The 25523-nt window shown below is 37.1% G+C and overlaps 2 protein-coding genes across 4 annotated transcripts in view; one reads left to right on the top strand and one right to left on the bottom strand.

Moving 5' to 3' along the window:
- Window positions 1-20415, bottom strand: part of Slf1 (SMC5/6 complex localization factor 1) — a 78113-nt gene extending 57698 nt beyond the window's left edge. Inside the window, exons 1-4 of one of the 2 annotated variants that reach the window (XM_075976417.1) lie at window positions 20244-20415; window positions 12302-12415; window positions 12068-12143; window positions 10791-11031 (exon numbers count right to left, since the gene is read on the bottom strand). In XM_075976417.1, coding sequence (XP_075832532.1) covers window positions 10791-11031; window positions 12068-12143; window positions 12302-12415 — 431 coding nt within the window. In that variant the 5' untranslated portion in view covers window positions 20244-20415. Of the gene's footprint in view, window positions 1-10790; window positions 11032-12067; window positions 12144-12301; window positions 12416-16141; window positions 16193-20243 lie in introns of those variants that run through there. The other variant, XM_075976416.1, reaches the window with a different exon arrangement.
- An 18-nt stretch (window positions 20416-20433) lies between these two features.
- Window positions 20434-25523, top strand: part of Kiaa0825 (KIAA0825 ortholog) — a 406382-nt gene continuing 401292 nt past the window's right edge. The window contains exon 1 of one of the 2 annotated variants that reach the window (XM_075976414.1): window positions 20434-20543. The gene's annotated coding sequence lies outside the window, so the exon portion shown is untranslated. The remainder of the gene's footprint in view (window positions 20544-25523) is intronic. The other variant, XM_075976415.1, reaches the window with a different exon arrangement.

The raw sequence follows: 25523 nt of genomic DNA, 5'->3' as shown, positions 1-25523 counted from the left end.
TTATATTCATATCACAGTTATATTTAAAATGAAAAAAGTGAAGTCAAATGAATAAACATATATAAATATAGACAATATAACTGATCCCACAAAAACACACTCTAATGAACAATTGTACACAAACCTAAAACAAATGGATTAAAACTCTGCACACACAATTTATCAAGACTGACTCAAGAACAAAAATATCTGAATATATCAATAACAAATAATAAAATTAAATCAATAAAAAGGTCTCCTACCAAGTAAGAGTCGACCCTTGAGCATCATTTCTGTTTCTTACCAAACATTCAGAGAACTGGTATCAATTTTTCTCTAACTGTTCTCAACTATTCAAAAAAGTTGAAAATTATTCCAATCTCATTCTACAAGAGCATAACTAGATATCAACATGTAGAAGAATGAAAATAGATCCATATCTATCAACATGCACAAAACTCAAGTCCAAATGGCTCAAAGACCTCAACATAAAGTCAGCCACACTTGAACACATTGGCACAGGAGACCACTTCCTAAATATAACCGCAGCAGCACAGACACTGAGAGAAACAATTAATAAATGGGACCTCCAGAAACTGAAAAGCTTCTGTAAAGCAAAGGACACAGTCAACAAGACAAAAACAACAGCCTACAGAATGGGAAAAGATCTTCACTAACCTCACATCAGACAGAGGTCTGACCTCCAAAGTATGCAAGGAACTCAAGAAATTGGTTATCAAAAGAAAAAATAGTCCAATAAAAGAAGTATAGACGTAAACAGAGAACTCTCAATAGAGGAATCTAAAATGGCTGAAAGACACTTAAGAAAATGCTCAACATCCTTAGCAATCAGAGAAATGCAAATTAAAACAACTCTAAGATTGTATCTTACACCTGTAAGAATGGCCAAGATCAAAAACACTGATGACAACCTATGCTAAAGAGGTTGTGGGGTAAAGGGAACATTCCTGCATTGCTGGTGGGAGTGCAAAATGGTGCCGCCACTTTGGATATCAGTATGGTGATTTCTCAGAAAATTAGGAAACAACCTTCCTCAAGACCCAGCAATACCACTTTTGGGTATATACCCAAAGGAAGTGCAATCATACCATAAGGACATGTGCTCAACTATGTTCATAGTAGCATTGTTTGTCACAGACAGAACCTTGAAATAACCCAAATGCCCCTTGACTGAAGAATGGATAAAAATGTAGTACATTTACACAATGTAGTACTATGCAGCAGAAAAAGAAAATGACATCTTGAAATTTGCAAATGGATAGATCTAGAAAACATCATATTGAATGAGGTAGCCCAGATCCAAAAAAGACAAATATTATATGTAGTCACTCATAAATGGCTTTTAGACATAAAGCAAAGACAACCAGCCTGCAATTCACAATTCCAGAGAACCTAGACAGCAATGAGGACCCTAAGAGAGACATGGGAAATAGAAAAAGACAAACTCTGCTGTGTAATTTGGGAGGGTGGGGACCATGGGAGAGGGTAGAAGGGAAGGGGAGAAAAAGGGAGGGGAGTAAAGAAAAATATATAGCATAATAAAAACAATAAAAAAACAAAACAAATAAGCAAACAGATGGTCAGGAGAAAAATCTTAAAGAATAACAGATAAGGCATATAAGCAATATAATAATAATAATAAGCAAAAAATGACAACTGATTTCTTAGCAAAGCCATAATTAACTGGAAAGAATAGATCAGACCGATCACTGAATGTCTCTCTCTATCTGTGTTGGGGTGGTCCTCTGTATGAATGTCATGATAATTAATAAAAAACAACATGTCAATAGCAAAAGTTTAAAAAGGGAGTTTTCTATTACATGGCAACAAACTAAGAAAATTATAAAAAGATGTCCTATTTGTTCTTTATATAATCAATCACCACTACCTACAGAAAGTAAGCCAAAGAGTACTCAAAAAAATAAATAAAATGTGGGAGATGGATGTATTCCATTTTATAAAATTTGGAAAATTAAAATATGTATACCACACCATTGACACCTATTTGGGTTTTTAATGGGCAACTGCTTTTAGTTCAAAAAAGGCTGATTTGATAATCACACATTTACTAGAAATTATGGCCATCATGGTATTCCTGCACAAATAAAGACAGAAAATGGTCCAGCATATGTCTCTAAGAAAATGAAACAGTTTTTTTCTCATTATAAAAAAAAAGCATATTACACAATCCTACAAGTCAGGTAATTATAAAAAGAACAAACAAAACTATTATTAATTATTAAGCCAGTACAAGTGACAAATTTGTGGGTACAAGACCATTGTCCCACAGCAATAAATAAATAATAGGCTACAATACATTCAAATAGTGAAATACCACACAGAAACAGTAAAGTAATTTTTGAAAAATGCAACAAAATAGATAAAATCTCATTACTACAGGGAAAGCAAATGATGACAGATCAAAGAAATATATCATACAACAAAAATCTCTAAATATTTAAAGAATAATAATAAGAAAAGAAATCAATGACTTTCTGGCACTTGTGGTCCAGAATTAAAAGTACAAGGATACAAGACATCTTGCTATAGTTAATGTTACTGTGTACGTTCTCCAAACTCACCAAAATATACACTTAAGATGGGCATATTTCAGTGCATATAAATTACATGTTGGTAAGACAGTTAAGGTTCTAGCCCTGGTTTTACAAAACAATTTTCAACTACAACCTCAGTTGAACTCTGAAACACAGCTTGCTCTAATACTGGGGGGACTTAAGAGGTGAGTGAACAGCCACATGGCGGTGCACCCCACTCTCTAGGACCTCCCCAGTGGGACAAAACTCTGAGCCATTTCACCAACTCCCTCGGCTTTTCTAGTCAGTCAGCAGGGACATTCCTGTGGCTAGGAACCCCCAACCCATTCATCTGCTATCCAAACTACTACACACACCCTGCTTGCAAACCTGCCTATCCTCCTGCAACCTCTGTGGAACTCTGAAACGCAGCTTGCTCCAATACTGAGGAGACAAAAGAGGGACCAAAAGCTTGCTACAACACTGAGGGGATTAAGAGAAAAAACAAAGAGAGCAAACCAGGAGAGAAGATCAAGAGGACAGGCATACAGAGACCTCAGAAGCTTTCTGAGACAGACATTGACAGTACAGAGAAGACCAAGAAAAACTCCCAAACACTCAGACAGCCACAACAAGGATTGGACCAAGATGCAAAGACACTGCCGGCCTCATTTGAAAAAAGAGATGGGTAGGCGCCAATGCAATAATTCCTCCAACAACCTGAAGAGCAACATGGTAACACCAAAACCCAGTGGTCACACAACAGGAAGACTTGATTATCCTAACCCAGAGAAGTAGAAGAAAGTGATTTTAAACATAACCTTATGAAAATGAAGGAGACCTTTAAAGAGGAAATGAAAAACTCCCTTAAGGAAATGGAGAAAAACAAAAAATTTGAAGTATTAATAAATCCCTCAAAGAAACCCAAGAAAACAAAAACAAACAAACAAACAAACAAAAACCCAATTAAACCCAATTTGAAGGAAAGAATTCAAGACTTGAAGACTGAAAGAGAGGTAATAAAACACAAACAACAGAGGGAATTTTGGATATGAAAAATCTGGGTAAACGAATAGCAACTACAGAGATAAATATAACAAACAGAATACAAGAGATAGAAGAAAGAATCTTAGATGCAGAAGATACCATAGAGGAAATAGACTCATTGGTCAAAGAAAACATAAAATCTAACAAATTCTTAACACATAACATCCAGGAAATCTGGGACACCATGAAAAGACCAAACCGAAGAATAATAGGGATAGAAGAGAAAAAAGAACTCCAGTTCAAAGGTACAAAATATATATTCAACAAAATCATCTATGAGAAAACTTTCTCAACCTAAAGAATAGTCCTATGAAGGTACAAGAAGCTTATATAACACCAAACAGACTGGATCAAAACCAAATAAACAAACAAAAAATCCCCCCACCATATAATAATCAAAACACAAAATATACAGAATAAAGAAAGAATATTAAGAGTTGAAAAGGAAAAAGGTCAAGTAACGTATAAAGATAAACCTATCAGAATTAAACCCGACTTCTCAATAGAAACCATGAAAGTCAGAAGGTCCTGGATAGATGTGCTGCAGACACTAAGAGACCATGGATGCAAGCCCAGACTACTATACTCAGCAAAGCTTTCATTCAACATAGATGGAGAAAACAAATTATTCCATGACAAAAACAGATTTAAACAATACATATCCGCAAACCTAGCCTTACAGACAGTACTAGAAAATTCCAACCCAAGGAAGCTAACTGCACCCACAAAAACACAGGCATCTGATAACGCCCCCCCCCCCAGCATAACCCAAAGAAGGGAAACACACAAACATTACAACCGGAAAGTAACAAAAATTAACAAACCCTGGTCATTAATATTGCTTAATATCAATAAACTCAATTCACCTATAAAAAGACACAGGCTAAGCGAATGGATACGAAAATAGGATCTGGCTTACTGCTGTTTACAAGAAACGCACCTCAACCTCAAAGATAGAAATTAACAGAGTAAAGGGTTGGAAAAAGGTTTTCCAATCAAATGGACCTAAGAAACAAGTGGGTGTGGCTATCCTAATATCTAACAAAATTGATTTCAAACTAAAATCAACCAGAAGAGATGGAGAAGGACACCTTATACTCATAACAGGTACAATTCATCAAGACAATTTCAATTTTGTGTTGTAAGCGAGAGGGCTTGCATATTTGTCCTGGCCACCTGGCTATCTTACACCCGAAATAATCACATAGAAATTGTTTTAATTAAAACACTGCTTGGCCCATTAGCCCTAAATTCTTATTGGCTAACTCTTACATCGCAGGTTAACCCATTTCTATTAATCTGTGTATCACCACATGGCAGTGGTTTACTGGGAAAGATTCAGCCCCTCTGTCTCTGGCGGCTCCATGGTGTCTCTCTCACTCGGCTTTCTTCCTGCCAGAATTCAGTTCTGTCTTCCCCGCCTACCTAAGTTTTGCCCCTATCAGGCCAAGGCAGTTTCTTTATTCATTAACCAATACAAACAACACATAGAAAGAAGGACCTCCTACACCAATCCTGAACATCTATGCCCTCAATACAAGAACACCTACATATGTAAAAGAAACATTACTAAAACTTAAATCGCACATCAAACCCCACACACTAATAGAAGATTTCAACACTCCATTCTCGCCAATGGACAGGTCAACCAGATAGAAACTTAACAGAGAAATAAGAGAATTAACAGATGTCATGAATCAAATGGACTTATCAGACATCTATAGAGCCTTCTACCCAAACACAAAAGAATATACCTTCTTCTCAGCACCTCATGGAACCTTCTCTAAAATTGATCACTTACTCGGTAACAAAGCAAATACCCACAGATACAAAAAAACAGGAGCAAGCCCCCGTGACTTATCGGATCACCATGGATTAAAGCTGGAATTTAACAATACTACTCTCAGAAAGCCAACAAACTCATGAAAATTGAACAGTGAACTATTGAACCATCCCTGGATCAAGGAAGAAATAAAGAAAGGAAATAAAATTTGACACCCTTGAATTAAAAAAAAGAAAAATGAAGGCACAACACATCCAAACCTATGGGACACCATGAAAGCAGTGCTAAGAGGAAAATTCATGGCACTAAGTGCCCGAATAGAGAAAACTCACATTAGTGACAAAACAGCACACTGAAAGCTCTAGAACAAAAATAAGCAAGAATCAGGAGGAGTAGAAGACAGAAAATAATCAAATTGAGGGCTGAAATCAACAAAATAGAAACAAAATAATACAAAGAACCAATGAAACAAATAGCTGGTTCTTTGAAAAAAATCAATAAGATAGACAAACCCTTTTCTACACTAATCAAAAGGCAGAGAGAGAACATTCAAATTAACAAAATCAGAAATAAAAAGGGGGACATAACAACAGACATTGAGGAAATTCAGAGAATCATTAGATCATACTACAAAATCCTGTACTCCACAAAATTGGAAAATGTAAAAGAAATAGACAATTTTTTAGATAGATACCATACACCCAAATTAAATCAAGATTAGGTATTAATCTAAATAGACCTATAAATTGCAATGAAATAGAAGCTGTCATCAAAAGCCTCCCAACCAAAAACAAAACAAAACAAAACAAAAAACAAAAAAAAAAAAAGAAAGCCCAGCACAGGGCTGGATGGTTTCATTACAGATTTCTAGCAGAACTTCCAAAAAAGAGGTAATACCTATACTCCTCAAAGTGTTCCACATAATAAGAACAGAACAGAAGGAACATTGCCAAAATCTTTTTATTAGGCTACTGTTACCCTGATACCAAAACCACACAAAGACTCAACCGAGAATTAAAAACCAGTCATACTCAGGAACACGGATGCAAAAATACTCAACAAAATACAGGCAAACCAAATCCAAGAACACATTTAAAAAAAAAAATCCACTATGATCAAGTCAGCTTCATCCCATAGATGCAGGGCCGGTTCAACATACAAAAATTTATCAATGTAATCTGTCATATAAATAAACTGAAAGAAAAAAACATATGATCATTTCATTAGATGTTGAAAAAGCATTTGACAAAATATAACACCCTTCGTAATAAATGTTTTGGAGAGATCAGGGATACAAGGAACATAGATATTTAAATATAATAAAAGCAATATACAGCAAGCCAACAGCCAGCATAAAATTAAATGCAGAGAAACTCAAAGTGATTCCACTAAAATCAGAAACAAGAGAAGGGTGTCCACTCTCTTCATACTTCTTCAATATAGAGCTTGAAGTTTTAGCAATACCAATAAGACAACAGAAGATCAAGTAGATTAAAATTGGAAAAGAAGTCAAACTTTCATTATTTGCAGATGATATGATAGTGTATATAAGTGACCCCCAAAACTCTATCAGAGAACTCCTACAGCAGATAAATACCTTCAGTGATGTGGCAAAATATAAGATCAACTCAAAAAAATCAGCAGCCCTCCTATCCACAAATGATAAAGAAGCTGAGAGGGAAATCAGAGAAACATCACCTTTCACATTAGCCACAAATAACATAAAATACCTTGGGGTAACACTAACAAAAGAAGTGAAAGACCTATTTAACAAGAACTTTAAGTCTTTGAAGAAAGAAACTGAAGAAGATACCAGAAAATGGAAAGATCTCCCATGTTCTTGAATAGGTAGGATCAACATAGTAAAAATGGCAATCCTACCAAAAGCAATCTATAGATTCAATGCAATCCCCATCAAAATCCCAACACAATTAATTCTTCACAGATTTTGAGAGAACAATAATCAACTTCATATGGAAAAAAAAAAAACACAGGATAGCCAAAACAATCCTGTACTATAAAGGAACTTCTGGAGGCATTACCATCTCTGATAACAAGCTCTATTACAAAGCTACAGTAATGAAAACAGTTTGGTATTGGCATAAAAACAGAGCGGTTGACCAAAAGAATAGAATCTAAGACCCGGATATTAATCCTCACACCTATGAACACCTGATTTTTGACAAAGAAGCTAAAAATATAGAATTAGAAAAAAAAGCATCTTCAGGAAATGGTGCTGGCATAACTGGATGTCAACATGTAGAAGAATTAAAATAGATCCATATCTATTGCCATGCACAAAACTAAGTCCAAATGGACTAAAGACCTCAATATAAATCTGACCACACTGAAACTGATAGAAGACAAAGTGGGAAGTAGTCTTCAATGCATGGGCACAGGAGACCATTTCCTAAATACAACTCCAGGAGCATAGACACTGAAAGCAACAATAAATTAATGGGACCTCCTGAAACTTAGAAGCTTCTGTAAAGCAAAGGACACAGTCAATAAGACAAAAAGGCAGCTTACAGAATGGGAAAAGACCTTCACCAATCCCACATCAGACAAAGGACTGATGTCCAAAATATATAAAGAACTTGAGAAATTAGACATTAAAATTCTAAATAACCAAATTAAAAAATGGGGTACTGAACTAAACAGAGAATTCTCAACAGAAGAATCTCAAATGGCCAAAAGATACTTAAGGAAATGCTCAACATCCTTAGCTATCAGGGAAATGCAAATCAAAACAACTCTGAGATACTATCTTATACCCGTCAGAATGGCTAATATCAAAAACACTAATGACAGTTTATGTTGGAGAGGATGTGGAATAAGGAGAACACTTATTCATTGCTGGTGGGAATGCTAACTGGTACAACCACTTTGGAAATCAGTATGGCAGTTTCTCAGAAAATTGGGACTAAACTTACCTAAGGATCCAGCAATACCACTCTTGGGCATATACTCAAAAGATGTTCAAACATACTACAAAAGCATTTGTTCAACTATATTTATAGCAGCCTTACTTGTAATAGCCAGAACCTGGAAACAACCTAGATACTCCTCAACCAAAGAATAGTTTTAAAAGAATGTGGCACATGTGCACATTAGAGTACTATTCAACAGGAAAAAAATAATGACATCTTGAATTTGAATGCAAATGGATGGAAGTAGAAAACAATATACTGAGTGAGATAACCCAGACCCCAAAAATGAATATGGTATGTACTCACACATTAGTGGATTCTAGCCATAAACAAAGTACATTGCGCCTATAGTTCATAATCCTAGAGAAGCTAAGTAATAAGAAGAACCCAAAGAAAAATATATAAAGAACCATTTGGAAATTGGAAATAGACAGGATTGACTGGCAGGGTTGGAAGCATGGGGGTGGGGGAAGAAGAGGAAAGAGGGGGAGGGGAGCAGAGAGGAGAACTTGAGGGATGGTCAAGATGGAGGAAGGACAGAGATGAGAGCAAGGATAGAGATATCTTGATTTAGGGAGCCATTACAGGATTAGCAGAAATATGGCTCTACAGAAATTCCCACCTGGGACTCTGGGCAGTAGAGGAGAGTGGGACTGATCTTGACCTGACTTGCCCTGTAGCCAGAATGATGAATATCTTAAATATCACCAGAGAGCCTTCATCCAGCTACTGATGGAGGCAGAAGTAGAGACCCACATCGGCGCACTAGACTGAGCTCCCAAAGTCCAGTTGAAGAGTGACAGGAATATGAGCAAGGAAGTCAAGACTATGGTTCACCCTCTGAAACAGTTTGCATGAGCTAATGGGAGCTCACCAAGTCCAACTGGACTGTAAAGGAACAAGCATAGGACCAAACTAGTTCCTCTGAATGGGGTTGACAGTTGCATGGCTGGCCCAGACTGAGGGGTCATGGGCAGTGGCACCAGGATTTATCCCTACTGCATGTACTGGCTTTTGGGGATCCTATTCTCTTTGGATGGATACCTTGCTCAGCCTAGATGTAGTAGGGAGGGCCTTGGACCTTCCACAAGGAAATGTGCCTTACCCTCTCTGAGGATTAGACGGGGTGGGTTGGGAGGGTGTGTGGAGGAAACGGGAAGAGGGGAGAGAATGGGAACTTGGATTGGCATTTTTAAAAAATAATCCAATAAAGAAAAAAAAAAAAACCTAAGAGATTCTAAGTGGAAAAAAAAAACAACAAAAAGCAAAACCAGTTTTCAAAACATACTTTAGCCAATGAGAAGTCCCCTGAAAGGGATGGGGAGATGGCTCAGTGGGTAAATGCTGTTCTACAGCATGTGAAGATGAGTTTGGATCTTTAGCACTCATGTCAACACCCAGGTATAGTGGTGTACACCTATAACTCTGGCATCAGAAAACAGACAAGAGGATTCCAAGTGCTTGTTCAGTCAGCCAGCGAGCCTAGCCATATCAGAAGCCCTAGGTTCAGTGAGAGATCCTGCCTGTCTCAAAAACTAAGGGGAAGAATAAGGAGAAAAGATCAGGACGCTTCCATCTGCAAATGCATGCATGGGCACACGGGTACACTTACTCTGAACAAAAATTCCTTGTATTTAAAAAGACAAAATGAGGTGGCTTTCATCTGCAAATGCATGCATGGGCACACGGGTAAACTTACTCTGAACAAAAATTCCTTGTATTTAAAAAGACAAAATGAGGTGGCATGGGGGTGCATGCCATTAATGTCAGCACTCAGAGGCAGGCAGATCCGCAGCCTGGTCTACAGAGTAAGCTCTAGGACAGTGAGAGCTACACGGAGAAACCCTGCCTCGGAAAAAAACAAACAAAAAACAAAAGGGAAATAAAGAAATCATAATGGAAATAGCATGAGGCACAAAGACAGTATTATATAAATACCATGCCCATGTAAGACTCCCTGAACATAAACTACCAAAAGTGTAAGAATGCTTCAAAATTCTTGAGTATTACCTTCTTTTTGTTTTTTCTATTTTTCTTGCGTTAAACAAAAGAAATAACATGGAATCTAAAATGGAGACCACCAGAATAATCAAAGTCCATCTATAAAACCAAATTTGTTCTATTAGGAAACTTACACATTTGTACACAATGCCTCATTTGAGGGATAAAGCCCTAGACACATGACATATGAGGAACGCTTAATGGACTTAGTGGGTTATATACATAGGTGTGTGTGTGTGTGTACATGCAACAATGAAAGAGTGATCATTAAAAACGGGAGGGGCACAGGAGGAGTTGGATGGAGGATGGGGAGGTGGGAGTGATCTAGATGCAGTGTTCATGCATGTTCTCAAAAAAGAGGAAGCAAAAATAAATGTCCCAGTTGTAAAAAGTATATCATACTCATTCTGACTAACAACTGAACATAAATATTAAAAGGTATTCATAAAAACATGACCTCATTCACGGCTTCAAATGTATAAAACCCCATCGTACCTTACAAGAGACTCACTTCGCTTATCTGCCCTCACAAGGAGGACAACTTTCCATCTGTGGAAGGCTCCTGGAGCCCCAGTCCGTTTCAGCTCTTCACGCCATCTTTTAGGTGCAGATTGCATTTGAGGTGAATAATGCGAGTCTTTCTCAATTTTATATCCCCATTCATAAGTTGTTTCATCAAGCCATCTGCCACTTTTGGCACTATGAATTATGTAGTCCTTCGTTAATACCCATTTTCCTAGAAAGCAAATGAACTGTCACAAAAAATTTTAGTTCTGCTAAATGGTAAACAATAAAGATTAAATAGCAACTAAGTTATCTTTTTTATACATGAGATTCTCAGGATACACTGACAATACTGTTTTTAAAAACAAATTTCAAGAGGCCTTCAATATCACTGAACATTGTACATAATATTTCTATGATACACACCCATAATTCTGAATGCCATTAAATGAAATATAAATCTAAAGTTTTAAAGTAAAAGGCAACATTACGTGAACTATTATTACTAATTGCATTCATTTTTCTGGGTTAGGTTTATTTCCTACTATGCTAAACTTTTTAAATAACAGTCACAGTATTGTTATATTAAATTCATTATGTTACTGAATTTTATAGGAAATGTCATATTCTGCTTCCTCTGTGGGCACCAGTTGTCATTTAAACAGCAGGAATAATATAGAGGTTTGTTTCTAAAGGTAGTGATAAATCTAAATGCTTCTCTGGCAAATGAATGTAAAAAATGATGTGGCATCCATGACTTACTAAGAAACAATAAATCAGACACCATAGAAAAAGCTGCTTGTGTATCAGTGGTGGAAAAAAGGTAAGGAGAGAAGGCCAAATCTCAACGTGGGTAAACAGAATTGACTATCTAGGAAGAACAAAGTAGGATGGTTCTGCTTCCCAGTAGAGCAGGAGCCATGCTTACTTATGAGAGGGCGGAAAGCAAGGGAGACTGCAGCACTGAGCTTTCCACTAAAGTTTTAGTATGCACATTTGGTCCAGTCTTTTTGTTAAGACACACATTTTTTCTTAAAACATTTTAACTAAATCTGTGACAAAGTAAATATTTCTTCCCATTTAATATATATTTCATGTGTCAGAAAACTTTAATTAGAATAAAGCAATATTCAAACAACTATCTTTTTAAAAAATCCAAACAACACATGTATATCTGACATAGTAAACATAATATATTTCCAGAGACTTGGGGTTTTTCTGTTAACATGAAATTTCTTTCAAGAGTTGGAGAAAGGAAGTTTACTTGCCTGCTGCACAAGCTGCTAAGAATTTCTCACTCTTGCATAGGCGCTCAGCTATAAGATGTGTACAATTTTTATATTTCTGGAGGGAAGAACCCACACAAAGCAATATTACTACAGTGAGCTTTTCTTAATAATAAAATTTTTTACTTTTATAATGTCAAAGGACATTTTAATTTTATTTTTTAATTCTATGTTTTGAACTCTATGTTGAATATTTTAGTATGTTTCTATACTCACCTCACTCTTAATAAAAGTGCAGTCTAGCTTTAAAAGTAATTTGACTAGCGCTTCCTTTTCTTCCATCTTGAATCCCGTCATCTGGATGACATGCTTTGTGGTACCATCTTCCATCTAACACACACACATACAGAAGAGAGCAGGTGTTAAACACTATGCAGAAGGGTGACTTATTTTTTCTTAATTATGAATACTAAAACCATGAAACATGTTATGAATTAAACATGTAAAGCTTAAATGTAAGCAATGATGTTAAATTTAGTCACTATAATAAACGCCAGTTTCAAATTATTTTCTCAAAACTTAAAGGGAACTTTTGTTGTGTTTGGATATTGAAAGCCTATAGTACTGTACTACTTGCCATTAAAACACACTGTTGAATATGATTCTTCACAAAACGAAAGGGGCCCAGATAAATATGACCATATGTCTGTTTTTAGCATGAGTTTTTGTGAAAGCTTTTCAAACAAGTACACTTGTGAAAATCAAGCTATCAGCTGCATGTGGTTTTCAAAAAAATGGGCAAAATTATAGGTTACCAAAGTTATGACAGCACTCATATTTCCACAACATTCATATTAAATAATTGCAGAGACGGGTACAATGCATTCAACTTCTGTTTACAACTTACATTTTTTTAATTACTTCCTCTCTTCTCACTCCCCAGTAAAAGTGTGCATTAATTATATCACAATATATCTCTGGTGTTGATTTTATCACAAGGTAAACAAAAAACTACATGGTTTTAATCTAACTTTATTTTCATGGGACTTCAACTCATATAAATATAGTTCACAAAATACTTTGTCTTTAAGGTGTTACCTAATACATAGATTTTTTTCTAATTCAAATATAGTTTGTTCAAATGAAGTTAATACTATAGACATTATCTGAGAAAATTCTGTTATGCTCCGATGACAGTAGAGACAAATGGATTAGGATCTAATACCCCAGGCAGAGCAATAGCAGTTGCTATTCCCAACATTCAGACAATGGCCTCTCAGAAAAAAAATCACAGTAATCTTTAAGCGTTGGGCATAATGTGTACACTTAGTACAGATGGAACCCTGCATTCAATCAATATACATCACAAAAATAAATAAAAGACAAAGAAAAAAAAGACAACTCCAGAAACCTAGTCAAAACAAAACGATCCTTTAGAAATATAGGTATTTGAACACAGGATTAAGTGAATAAAGTAGTACAGAAATTTTATTTTCAAGAACTAAAATAAGGCTTTATGAGATCTATGCCAGCAAGATATAAATGTAAACTATCTGCGGGAAAAATCCTTGAATTTGAACCAACATGGAAAGTTTTTTTTCTTCTCAGCATTATTCCACAATTACAATGAAGGACACAGAATACACTAGATTAGGGGTTTTAAGTTCTTGAGAGATGATTTAAGGTATGGAAGAGAATATGTGATTTAGACGGTCAGACCTAAAGGGGAGTTCTGGAATCAAAACTTTGTAACACCTCTGGACAACTGTACACACACAAAACACTCACACACACTTCCTCTTCCCTCCAGGTCAAAAGTCATTCTGGAGGAAGACCGAGTTTCATTACAAACCGTTTACATTTAAAGCATCACACAGATCGGGAGAGACCCTTCTCTTTTCAAACTTAAAGCTACTAAGAGAAAAAAAAAGTTAGGTAGGGAAAAGCAATTGTAGCTCCTTCTTCTACTCATAGAAGGAGGAGCTCCTTGAGAGACGCAAATGCGAGGCTTTTCTCAGCACATCTGAACACCTGTGAAGACAGCTCACATTAATGCTTCCTGACACATCTCAAGGAGCCGACTGCGTCCTGCACTGCAGGGGCAGATCCATTCCCAGGTCATAAAGAGCACAGCAGAGCTGCTATCTCTCTCAACACAATTTTTACTCATTGTATCAAGAAGCTGATATCATGACCTCAATAAATCTGTCTTCAGTATTTGCCAACTGATTCCAAAAGAGGCAACAAGTATACAGTATCAGCCCTGTAACAAACTGAAACTCAGATACAAAACACAAAGTATGTTCTTTCAAATGAAGCAAATGCTTTAATGTTTAGTTACAGAGCTGTGGTCTGGCAAGGACACAGTTATAAAATGTACACTAATGTATATTGCATCTCATGAATAAAAGAGATCTATAAAATACTATCAAATCTATAAAAGATACAAGTAGGTCCCCCCAAAAGGATCTTTGTGCTGTACATTTTAAAAACCATTTTTAAGGTTAATATAGTTAGCTCTTCAGTGGCAACACCAAATAATACAGACTGGCAATATAGACAAATATAGAAAGATTATGCTGTACTGCAAGTAAAAATCATCGTTTGAGTCCAAAAACATCTAAAGGCACACAGTAAAGACACATTTATTTGTATTATACAGCATATGCCTATAACTAGGGGAGAAAGCTTCTTTCACTAACTCAAAGGAATTATTAAAAAAACTTTTTAATAATTTTGTTTAGAAAATGATGTCTTTTTAGAAATAACTAAGTAAAATTCAACGTATCTCTAATTATTGTCTTGGTTTTTAATCAGTGTTTTTATAGGTCTCAAAAGTCAGTTATGAGAAGAAGCCAGTTCAATTTTTTCAAAATTGTACTTTTACTTATGTATTGAAGAGTTTTCAAAATTAGTTAGGAGGTCATTTCAAGAAATATTATGAAAAGGAGAGGGATCAGAGTATTTCTTAAAACTCGCAGTCTTACTATGGAATACACGATGCTAATATGAATATACACTAAAAACAGCTATCAACTGAGTAGGGAGCGGGTGAAACTTGGTAGTGGAGAACACTGGGATCAATCCCCATGAAAATGAAGTTAAAAAAAAATGCTGTAATACTATAACCAATGAATTGCCTCTAAGGATTGTATTTTACTTTATGAAAATTACATGTTCTGTAAGAAATCCATACTGTTTGTTTCATGTCAATAATTGTTACTTTAAATTTGAATAATTGTTACTTTAAATTCTGAAGTGATATTTTAATATATTTTGTTTTGAGGTATAAATTGTTAAATTATTTGAACTTATTTAAATAAATATATACAACGCAGTTTTCATCTTAAACCTATCATTGTAATATATATTTTGAAGGCAATAACCATATATTAAGCAGCATTTTCTGCTAAAACAATGTCTCATGATAAGATGAAATTAGGACCAATTGTATACAACAGCAGAAAGCACAAAAGCATTTTTAGAGCAATTTCCTTACTTGAAAATGCTTTCTAAAAAATTGAAACTATTCATATAAAAGAGGAAGAGACATAAGTGATAAAACAGAATATCTTGGTTCAAACAGTATGAACACATACATGTCTTAAACCACATCAGAATGCAAGACATTTATTAACAAGTTCACCAGAAGAACAGGAGGAGTGTTCGTTAACTTCCTGGACATGCATACAACTATCAGTTTTAAGAACACCAAGACTAATTTAATTGCCTTTTGTAATTATGTTACCAAGCTAAAACAAAGGCAGTATTTCTGAACATCATATTGCATGTAAAAAAGGTCTCATGACATTCAATATATCTGACTACATGGGACAATATATACATAAACACGGTAAAACAGACATGGTTGTCTTTTATACATAAAGTAGTAGCTTGATGGTTTTTCCATACCCTGGAAGTTAAAGACAACAGTAAACGGCAGCCGGATGTGCCAACAAGTTAAAAGAGAACACTACAGAAATGTCCTTAAAGCATATCAATAAGCCAGGCCACTTAGAGTTAAATTTTATATAGATGATAAGTTCTGAAATATAGAGAACTAAGAGCTTACTTCTTGAAATCTTCTAGTACCAGAAAATAACAAACATTCCATACCATAGCTAATAGTGGAAAAATTTCTATCTTCTCAGAATCAGTGGGGTAAAGAAGTAGGACATATGAACCTTTAAGCACCACACAGATGGCATCTTCACATAAAAGAAGAGAGATCGTTTATTTTTATTAATTAATTATCTTTATAGTAAAATTACACCAATACATTCCTAGTTATGTTTTGTAGTAACATTTTAAAAACTTTATATTAGTAATTTAAAATGTACTCACCCTGAACCACGTGAAATCCCAAACTTAGGAGACAGTGCCTGTGAACAGGCTGCCCTTTATACATAGCAAGCAACTGTCACTGTCGCCTGGTGCACTGTCTTAAAATATCTCTTACCAGGGCCTACCCTTGATGCCTGAAATTCTTAGACAGTTGGTGTCAGTCAGCCAGAAGCACCAGGAAACCTACATTTCTCATTACTGTGACTGTACATGTTTTATCCTAAGTTTTTAAGCAGAATCTCAATTCTTTACGGTCTACCAGCGCTAGTGTACCTCTTTATTCCCAGCTCTAAAGAGGCATAGGCAAGTGGATCTCTGTTTCAAGTCAGCCTGTCTGGTCTACACTATGAGTTCCAGGCCAGCGAGAGATACAATGAGACCCTGTTTCAAAAATAAGGAAATGAAAAAGAAAAGCAAGGTGGAATACAGGTAATAAAATAAAGGTCTGTGGCTGAGATAGGACAAAGACTCCAAGTCAAAGGTCAGCAAAAACATACAGAGTGCATACAGGACAGGATAGGAAAGTAGGGTAGGAGGGAGGGACAAAAGGCAGGATAAATAGTTGGCTAAAAAATTACTGCAGAAAGGAGAAGCCAGGATGCTTGACCAAGTCCTTAAAGGGAAGTAAGGTAACTCCTCTACTCTGCATTATGATGTTTTATAACCAGTCATAGATGTGTATAAGAACTACATTGGTACTGTTAAAATAATCTTTACCAATTTTCATTTTTTTAATTTCAATCAACAGTTTGAGTATAGACAATTTCAAAAGTACTACAAAGTACATACAGTGAGAGATTAAACTCATCTCTAATTTCCTTGCCTTATAAAACTATTGTATTAGTGTGATGTGTATATGAAAAACAAGTACGTACAACATTTGGGAATGTACTTCCCTAATTTTTATGATTAGTTTTCCATGCTAATATTCTTGTTGGTAAATAAAACAATAAACCACATGTTGAAAATTAGCAGTTTCTTCATTTTCATTATAAAGGAAACTGTTTTGATTTGAAACCTTATTTAACTGGCGAGCATTTGAAAATTCTTTTTTTCTGAAAGGCATATACAAGTCTCCAGTACAGTTGACTTTACTGTTTTGAATTCAAAACTTGAAAGATTCAACTGAGAAATTAAATTGAAACTTAAATTTAAAATGAAACTGAACATGGCCAAAGCACCAGATCTCCTTCTGCTTTACAATGTTGCAATGCATCCACTCATGTCTTAGTACTCAAACTATGTGAAGAAACTGTGGCTCTGAATGCTTTCATCTCAAGTGGAGTGTAGGAATCTTTGTGCTTCTGGACCCAGGAAAAAACAGACCCTTGGTCTAATGTCAATGAGCAGGCCTTTGGAATTAGTTTTAAAAGATGTATTATGTTAGTCCCAAGGAGACTATCCCATAAATCCAACACTGTACATGGTATAGGCTGTGCTAGATCTTTTAATTAAAGGGGTTCTCAGAAAGCAAACTGTGGCTGGGCGGTGGTGGAGCACCCCTTTAATCCGAGCACTGGGGAGGAGGCAGAGGCAGGTGGTTCTCTCTGTGAGTTCGAGGTGTGGTCTACAGGAGCTAGTTCTAGGACAGGCACCAAAGCTACACAGGGTTTCAAGAAACCCATTCTCGAAAAAAAAAAAAAACCCAAACAAACAAACAAAAAGCAAACTGTACAAAGACAGTTTTCTGTATGAAAAGCATGAGTCTAAGACTGGGTATTTAAAATGTTTGATTTAATTCTTATGAAGGACCTACTGTGGTCTATATACTTCACATATTTATCCACTGTATTTACCCAAATACAGATGAGAATACAAGATACCGATGAGAATAGCGGATTACGCCTACTTTAAACTAGGTGAGGAAGGGTATATTGGGTAATACAATAAATACTGACAGGAGATAAGCACTGAGTCGATCCCTAGCACCAGGGCACAGATAAAAACCCACTTTAAGGAATCGCATCTTTTAAAGAACACTGATACCAAGATTTAAAGATGAGCCTGCTCTGAGAAAAGGCTATGCCCTTTCCAAAACACCAACCAGGCTGAAATTTCAGGTTCAATCTACTTTTCTTAAACACATTACAATTTTTATAGAGCAATCTATATTCCATCAGAACTGCAGGAAGGCGTGAGAAAGAAATCTACTATATAGGTAAGAAGACATTTAGAGCAACAAATGCAAAGATGTAAACAGTTACTAATCATTTTCAGAAGGATACTAATGTCTAAGATATGTATACATTTCTAGGGATATTTTAAAGAGTACTATTATTTTTCTGTGGCAAAACAGATTCTACCATTTTTCTCTCAAAACAGATTTATAGTCAATTTTTGGAATTTTTCATACAGATTTTCTCAATAATAACAAAATAGTTTCAATTTCAAAATAATTTCACTGGAATCAATTAAAAGAAAAACAGGTGGTTTTCCACTATAGTTTTTTGTTCTCTAGAAATGTTCGTTAGCTTCTTTAGGCTTTATTATTTCAACCTTACAGAGAAATGACTTTATTCTTTTCCTGTTTCTTAAACAGTATAAAGAAAAGACTTGTAGAATAATATATTCAAGATACATAATGAAAATACTATCTAATTTGTAAGACTATACTACTGGTTTCCTACAAAAAAAAATCAACGAGCCACCCATGGAAAAGAGAATTCATGGAAAGAAATCTTCATTAATTTTGATTATGAAAAGGAATCATATTGACAACTACTTCACACGCTATCATGATCTAAGCTTTCTGCTTTACAGAAGCAAAAATATTCTAAACCATATATTTGACCATCATCTAAGTCAATAAAGCATGAGAAAATCTGGACTTAGAAAACAGGTTAAATTGAACGTTAGTTATTTATTGAAGACTCTCTTAAAATAAGACAGATCTAAACAGTTGGGTATTTTTAACATCCTAGTACATGAAAAAGAAATTATTAACTTACAAATAATAAAATTTCCTCTCATACAAATCTACAAGCAAATCATCAGCTATGTTCTTAACACCTAGAATAAATGACATACATTCCATCCATAGGGATAGCTTGAAAACCAACGTAAGACCTAGGTCATGATAGGGCCACACAGTCCGTAAGATGTGGTGTCTGTTACATGCATACTGTAAATCCAGTTCATTCCCAATGTCTCAATAGGATTTGTTTCCTCTGTAGAGGACAGTCATTTGCCATAAAAGTGCTTGGGGACTTTAAAATCAAGTTCCATCTACCACAGGTCCCAAATCCTGATTTGGAGTATTAAGACAAATCATGGTTTGTCAATATTTAGTCAGACTTTGTTAGTGGAATACGTTCCTGATTAATCACTTAAGCTCATACTGATGCTCAGGCAGCAGACAGGATCCCCAGGAACACACACCCTCCCTTTAGGAGAGGTTCGTGTGTTTCTATTCAAAGCCTACAGTAGCCGCAGAGATACAAACTCATTTTCCTTTCGGTGTGAAAAACTCAATGCTACTAGAGAGAAAGAATGTCCCGATTTTCCTCTCAAAGGAGGGCAGGCCCTGGGAATCCCTGCCACTGTCACTGAGGCTAAGGTTGGAAGTAGCCAAGACCTGGGAGGGGACCAGGCTGCCTAGCCGGTTCTATGGAAACCGGAGACGCGGGCGGCCTAGGGCCGGGCCCCGACGACAGGCAGCGGCCGAGAGCACGGCGCAGGGGCGCCCCGGGCCACAAGGCCAGGCAGGGCGGGCCACGGTCTGGGGCCCTGGCCACCCCGACTTCACCGTGAAGGAACCAAGGCTCTGGAAAGCGCGAGCGCCAGGCGCCGCGGCGGCCCAGCGAGGACGGCGGGACTGTCACCGGCGCGGCCTGGGGACGCGGTAAATGGCGTCTTCCGAGCTGAGGCGCTTTACCTTCCCGGCCGACCGGAGTTCTGAGCGGTTTTCTTCGGGCGGCGGCGGCGGTGGCGGAGGGGGTGGAGGTGGCAGCGGGAGTGGCGACGACTAGGACGGCAACACACCCTGCTCCACTAAATCTGGGTTCTAGGAAATAATTTCCCGCCGCGCGCTCGGCGGCCCCGGAAGTAGTTTACCACTTCCGGGTGGTTGTCAGTGACGCTCTCGAGCGGTAGCCAGGGCGGTCTGAGCTGTGGACCTCTTGCTCCTGGCCAGCGCGCCAGGCTTTGGCGGGATGCGCGCCTTCGGTGGAGACTGGTAAGTGACTTTCCCCTCTCGTCTGCTCGGCCTGGTGTTTCTGGCTAGCCCCTACCTGCAGCAGCTGGTTGGTGGAACCGAGAAGTGAGCAGGCAAGGATTGAATCAGTAGGTCCCAAGTCCTTTCCCGAGGCTGGAGAAGGCCCTGGGACCCTGCTTCTGTGTTCACTGGCATTATTGGTTTCCAACGTGGATGTGGATCTTGGTTCCCCAAGCGTTCCTGGGCAATGCAGAAGACACCTGGGTTCTGTGCCAGTGATTCAGCAGCGTTCCTACCGTCTCCTTTTTGTAGGATTTGGTCACCGTGGTTTCTTGAAAGCTTCATGATGTTCCTTCTACTGAATACTGTTAAAATAGTTTTGGGGTGCACTAGGAGGGCACGCAGGCAGCTGAAAAATACATCTTTTCGTACTTTCGGAATGGAGCATGGAAGTCATTCCTGACTTATAATTAATTGAACTTTTCTCCTTTGGTTTCAAGTAAAGAATGGCTTCTATTTTTGTTAATTACTATGAACTAATGAGATGCTATCATGCTTACAATTCTATGCATCAGCTTTAGATAGATGTGTTCCATTTTGGAAACCACTGATCCGGAATTAGGTTTGTTTTCAGGAAGGAATGCTCCGACTTTACTCCAGACTCTCTCACTATGAAGCGTGCCGAAGAACTTTGAATGTAGTTCTGATTTACCCAGAGAAATTGCTTCTGACAAAGGTCTAGTGTGAGGAAAGATTCTCATTTATGCAAAGACCCAAACGCTGGCATGTAATGAATCATAGAGTGTTATTCATTTTAAGTAACGTAGGTAACTTCACTCAACGTCTTGTAATTCATTAATCACCTTTCCCCCATTTACACTGCAAATCAGTCCATCCCAAAGGTTGAGAGATTACCATAAAAAAGTGCAATATTGGAGCTGGAGAGAGGGCACAGTGGTTAAGAGCATTGGCTACTCTTCCAGAGGTTCCTAGTTCAATTCCCAGCACTAATGTGGCAACTCACAACCAGCTATAATGGGATCCAATGACTTCTGGTTTGCATGTGATATACATGCATACAAGAAAACATATACACAAAATGTATACATACGAATATATATATATATATATATATATATATATATATACACACACATAAAATGTATACATGCATGCCAAAGCATCGGGCAAGTGCCTTTTTGCCTTTTAATAGTAAAGCTACCAACCCCCCCCCAAAAAAAACAAAAAAAAATTAAAAAGAAAGAGCAAAGCAACCATATTAAGAAAGTGTCTTGCTCTTTCTAACCTCCTGTTTGATTAATCACTGAACTTTTATAATTTTCCCATTGATACAATGTTATCTTATTGGTTCTTTTATTTTTTTTACTTTTATCTTAAAATAAACAGTTATAAGTTCTTTCAGCGAGGTTTCATGTTATTTCCATATCACAGCTAGTTTTTAGTCATTGTTCTTATTTGTGACTCATATTCATATAGTATTTCATGGATGCTCACGAGTATCTACTGTCCTCCTAACATCTTGTATTCACTATTTGGTGTACACAAAAGAAAAATCCCATCTCTTCATGCATTTTATATTGTACCTCAGAGGTGTAACTTTTACACATGAAATTGTCATGGCTAGGATTTGAGTCCGGTTTCCTGACTCTGAAATTTGATTGTTTTACTGTGTTTGCCTGGCTTGGTGGCATGTGTTGGATATTTCAGTATTGGGCAAATGGGAGTAGGAAGATTAGGAATTTAAGGTCATCTTAGGTCACTTATTAGACCCACGAGACAAGTCTGAGCTATATCTGACCCTGTCTCAAAAAGAAAAGAAAACAAAACAATGACCAACAAAAAAGATTGAGATATGGAATAGTTTTTGCTGTTCCTTTAGAATTCTGGACTTTGGTACCCAGCACCCACATCAGGTGGCTCATAATGGCTCTGTATCTTCACCAGGTCTTCTTCTAGCCTCTGCTGGTACCTACACATATTTGTGCATGCACACACACATAAAAGAAAGTAAGTCATTCAAAGAAAAACTCAGTTCAAAAAATCACTCATTTAAGTTTTAGCTACAATAGTACATCACATTAGGAGTCAATCAGTGTACATAGCAAACCTTGGAGCTAAAAATATATAAATAAAGGTAATTGTCACATGAATAAGATAAATACCAATCATTGGCCAATTTTATCATTTTACCCCAACAACAAAAACAAGATATGTAGAGGTTAATAGCAATTCATCACTCTTTCTCTTTTTTTATTTTTTTTAATTTTTTTTTTTTTTTGAGACAGGGTTTCTCTGGTTTTGGAGCCTGTCCTGGGACTAGCGCTGTAGACCAGGCTGGTCTCGAACTCACAGAGATCCGCCTGCCTCTGCCTCCCGAGTGCTGGGATTAAAGGCATGCGCCACCATCGCCCGGCAGCAATTCATCACTCTTAAGTCTAACTGTAAAGGCAGCCATTTAAATCATACATTTGTATATATTTATGTACCAGTTTCAACAGTTACGGTTTCTTATCATCTCTTACCATCTCCCATAGGAGATATAGTCTTCAATCCTCATGGCACTAGAGTATTATCCTTCTTTTATAGATGATAAGCTGGGGCAAGATTAACTTTGTATGTGGTCTTAGTTCACATATACATACCTATGATTTAAACCAATGCATTTCCAAAGACTGTATTCATAAACAGATTGTCATGTTTTTATGTTTTAACCCTGGTCTAGCTCTAATGTTTATGTTTTATTAAGTACAGAGAATGATGTATGATAGCTGTTCTTTCAGATTTGAATGAATACATTTATTAAGTATTTATCAACCCAAAGTAAAAGGATAAATAGCAAGAGCTGTAGCAAAATACCATCACCAAGTGCTCAAAACGTCTAGGCCAGATTGACTGTGAAAGCCCCTTTAAGGCAATGAGCTTGAGTTCCTGATCAAGAGAGTCCCCCACTTGTTGTGGAATACTAGTTTAGAATGTGTTTCATTTGTTTATGCTATGAAGTATGACCATTTTCTCTTGAATCATTTGATGAGATAAAGTAGATTTTCATTATATCTATGATTTCAACTAAGCATCTCTTATCGTGTGTTTGTGTGTGTGTGTGCATATATATGCAGACTTACAAGATCTTTGTAATTGCTAACCTTCATTATCTTCTAGAAGATGTGATTTTTAAAAAGGGTAAAATCAAGACTATGAAACACGTGACAAACTTCCTCAATAACTACAAGTGGGCAGCCATCTTGGCTTCCTAGAGTCCTTTAATCTCCTAAACGTTTCAGTGTGTTAGCACAAAGCAGCCCATGCACACATTGTATTTGGTACAGTGGAAAGGCCAAATGAGTGCCAGTTTGGTTACTAGATTGGATGGGCTTTCTGAACTTAGCATACTCAACATACTGCTAACACACAGTGACATACTCACTGCTCACACACATAACATACAGCTAACACACAATGACATACTCACTGCTCACACACACAACATACTGCTAACACACAATGACATACTCACTTCTCACACACACACACAACATACTGCTAACACACAATGACATACTCACTTCTCACACACACACACAACATACTGCTAACACACAATAACATACTCACTTCTCACACACACACACAACATACTGCTAACACACAATAACATACTCACTGCTCACAAACACAATATACAGCTAACACACAATAACATACTCACTGCTCACACACACACACAACATACTGCTAACACACAATAACATACTCACTGCTCACACACACAACATACTGCTAACACACAATGACATACTCACTGCTCACACACACACACAACATACTGCTAACACACAATGACATACTCACTGCTCACACACACAACATACTGCTAACACACAATGACATACTCACTGCTCACACACATAACATACTGCTAACACACAATGACATACTCACTGCTCACACACTCAACATACAGCTAACACACAATGACATACTCACTGCTCACACACACACACACTGCTAACACACAATGACATACTCACTGCTCACACACTCAACATACAGCTAACAAACAATGACATACTCACTGCTCACACACACAACACACTGCTAACACACAATGACATACTCACTGCTCACACACTCAACATACAGCTAACACACAATGACATACTCACTGCTCACACACTCAACATACAGCTAACAAACAATGACATACTCACTGCTCACACACTCAACATACAGCTAACAAACAATGACATACTCACTGCTCACACACTCAACATACTGCTAACAAACAATGACATACTCACTGCTCACACACACACTCAACATACAGCTAACACACAATGACATACTCACTGCTCACACACTCAACATACAGCTAACAAACAATGACATACTCACTGCTCACACACTCAACATACAGCTAACAAACAATGACATACTCACTGCTCACACACTCAACATACTGCTAACAAACAATGACATACTCACTGCTCACACACTCAACATACAGCTAACAAACAATGACATACTCACTGCTCACACACTCAACATACAGCTAACAAACAATGACATACTCACTGCTCACACACACAACATACTGCTAACACACAATGACATACTCACTGCTCACACACTCAACATACAGCTAACAAACAATGACATACTCACTGCTCACACACTCAACATACAGCTAACACACAATGACATACTCACTGCTCACACACATAACATACAGCTAACACACAATGACATACTCACTGCTCACACACATAACATACTGCTAACACACAATGACATACTCACTGCTCACACACTCAACATACAGCTAACAAACAATGACATACTCACTGCTCACACACTCAACATACAGCTAACACACAATGACATACTCACTGCTCACACACATAACATACTGCTAACACACAATGACATACTCACTGCTCACACACTCAACATACAGCTAACACACAATGACATACTCACTGC

This window comes from Microtus pennsylvanicus, chromosome 6 (assembly GCF_037038515.1).
Source record: "Microtus pennsylvanicus isolate mMicPen1 chromosome 6, mMicPen1.hap1, whole genome shotgun sequence".
In the NCBI taxonomy this organism is placed as follows: Eukaryota; Metazoa; Chordata; class Mammalia; order Rodentia; family Cricetidae; genus Microtus; species Microtus pennsylvanicus.
Note: the sequence above shows the minus strand (reverse complement) of the source record. Positions and strands in the feature narration are given on the sequence as shown.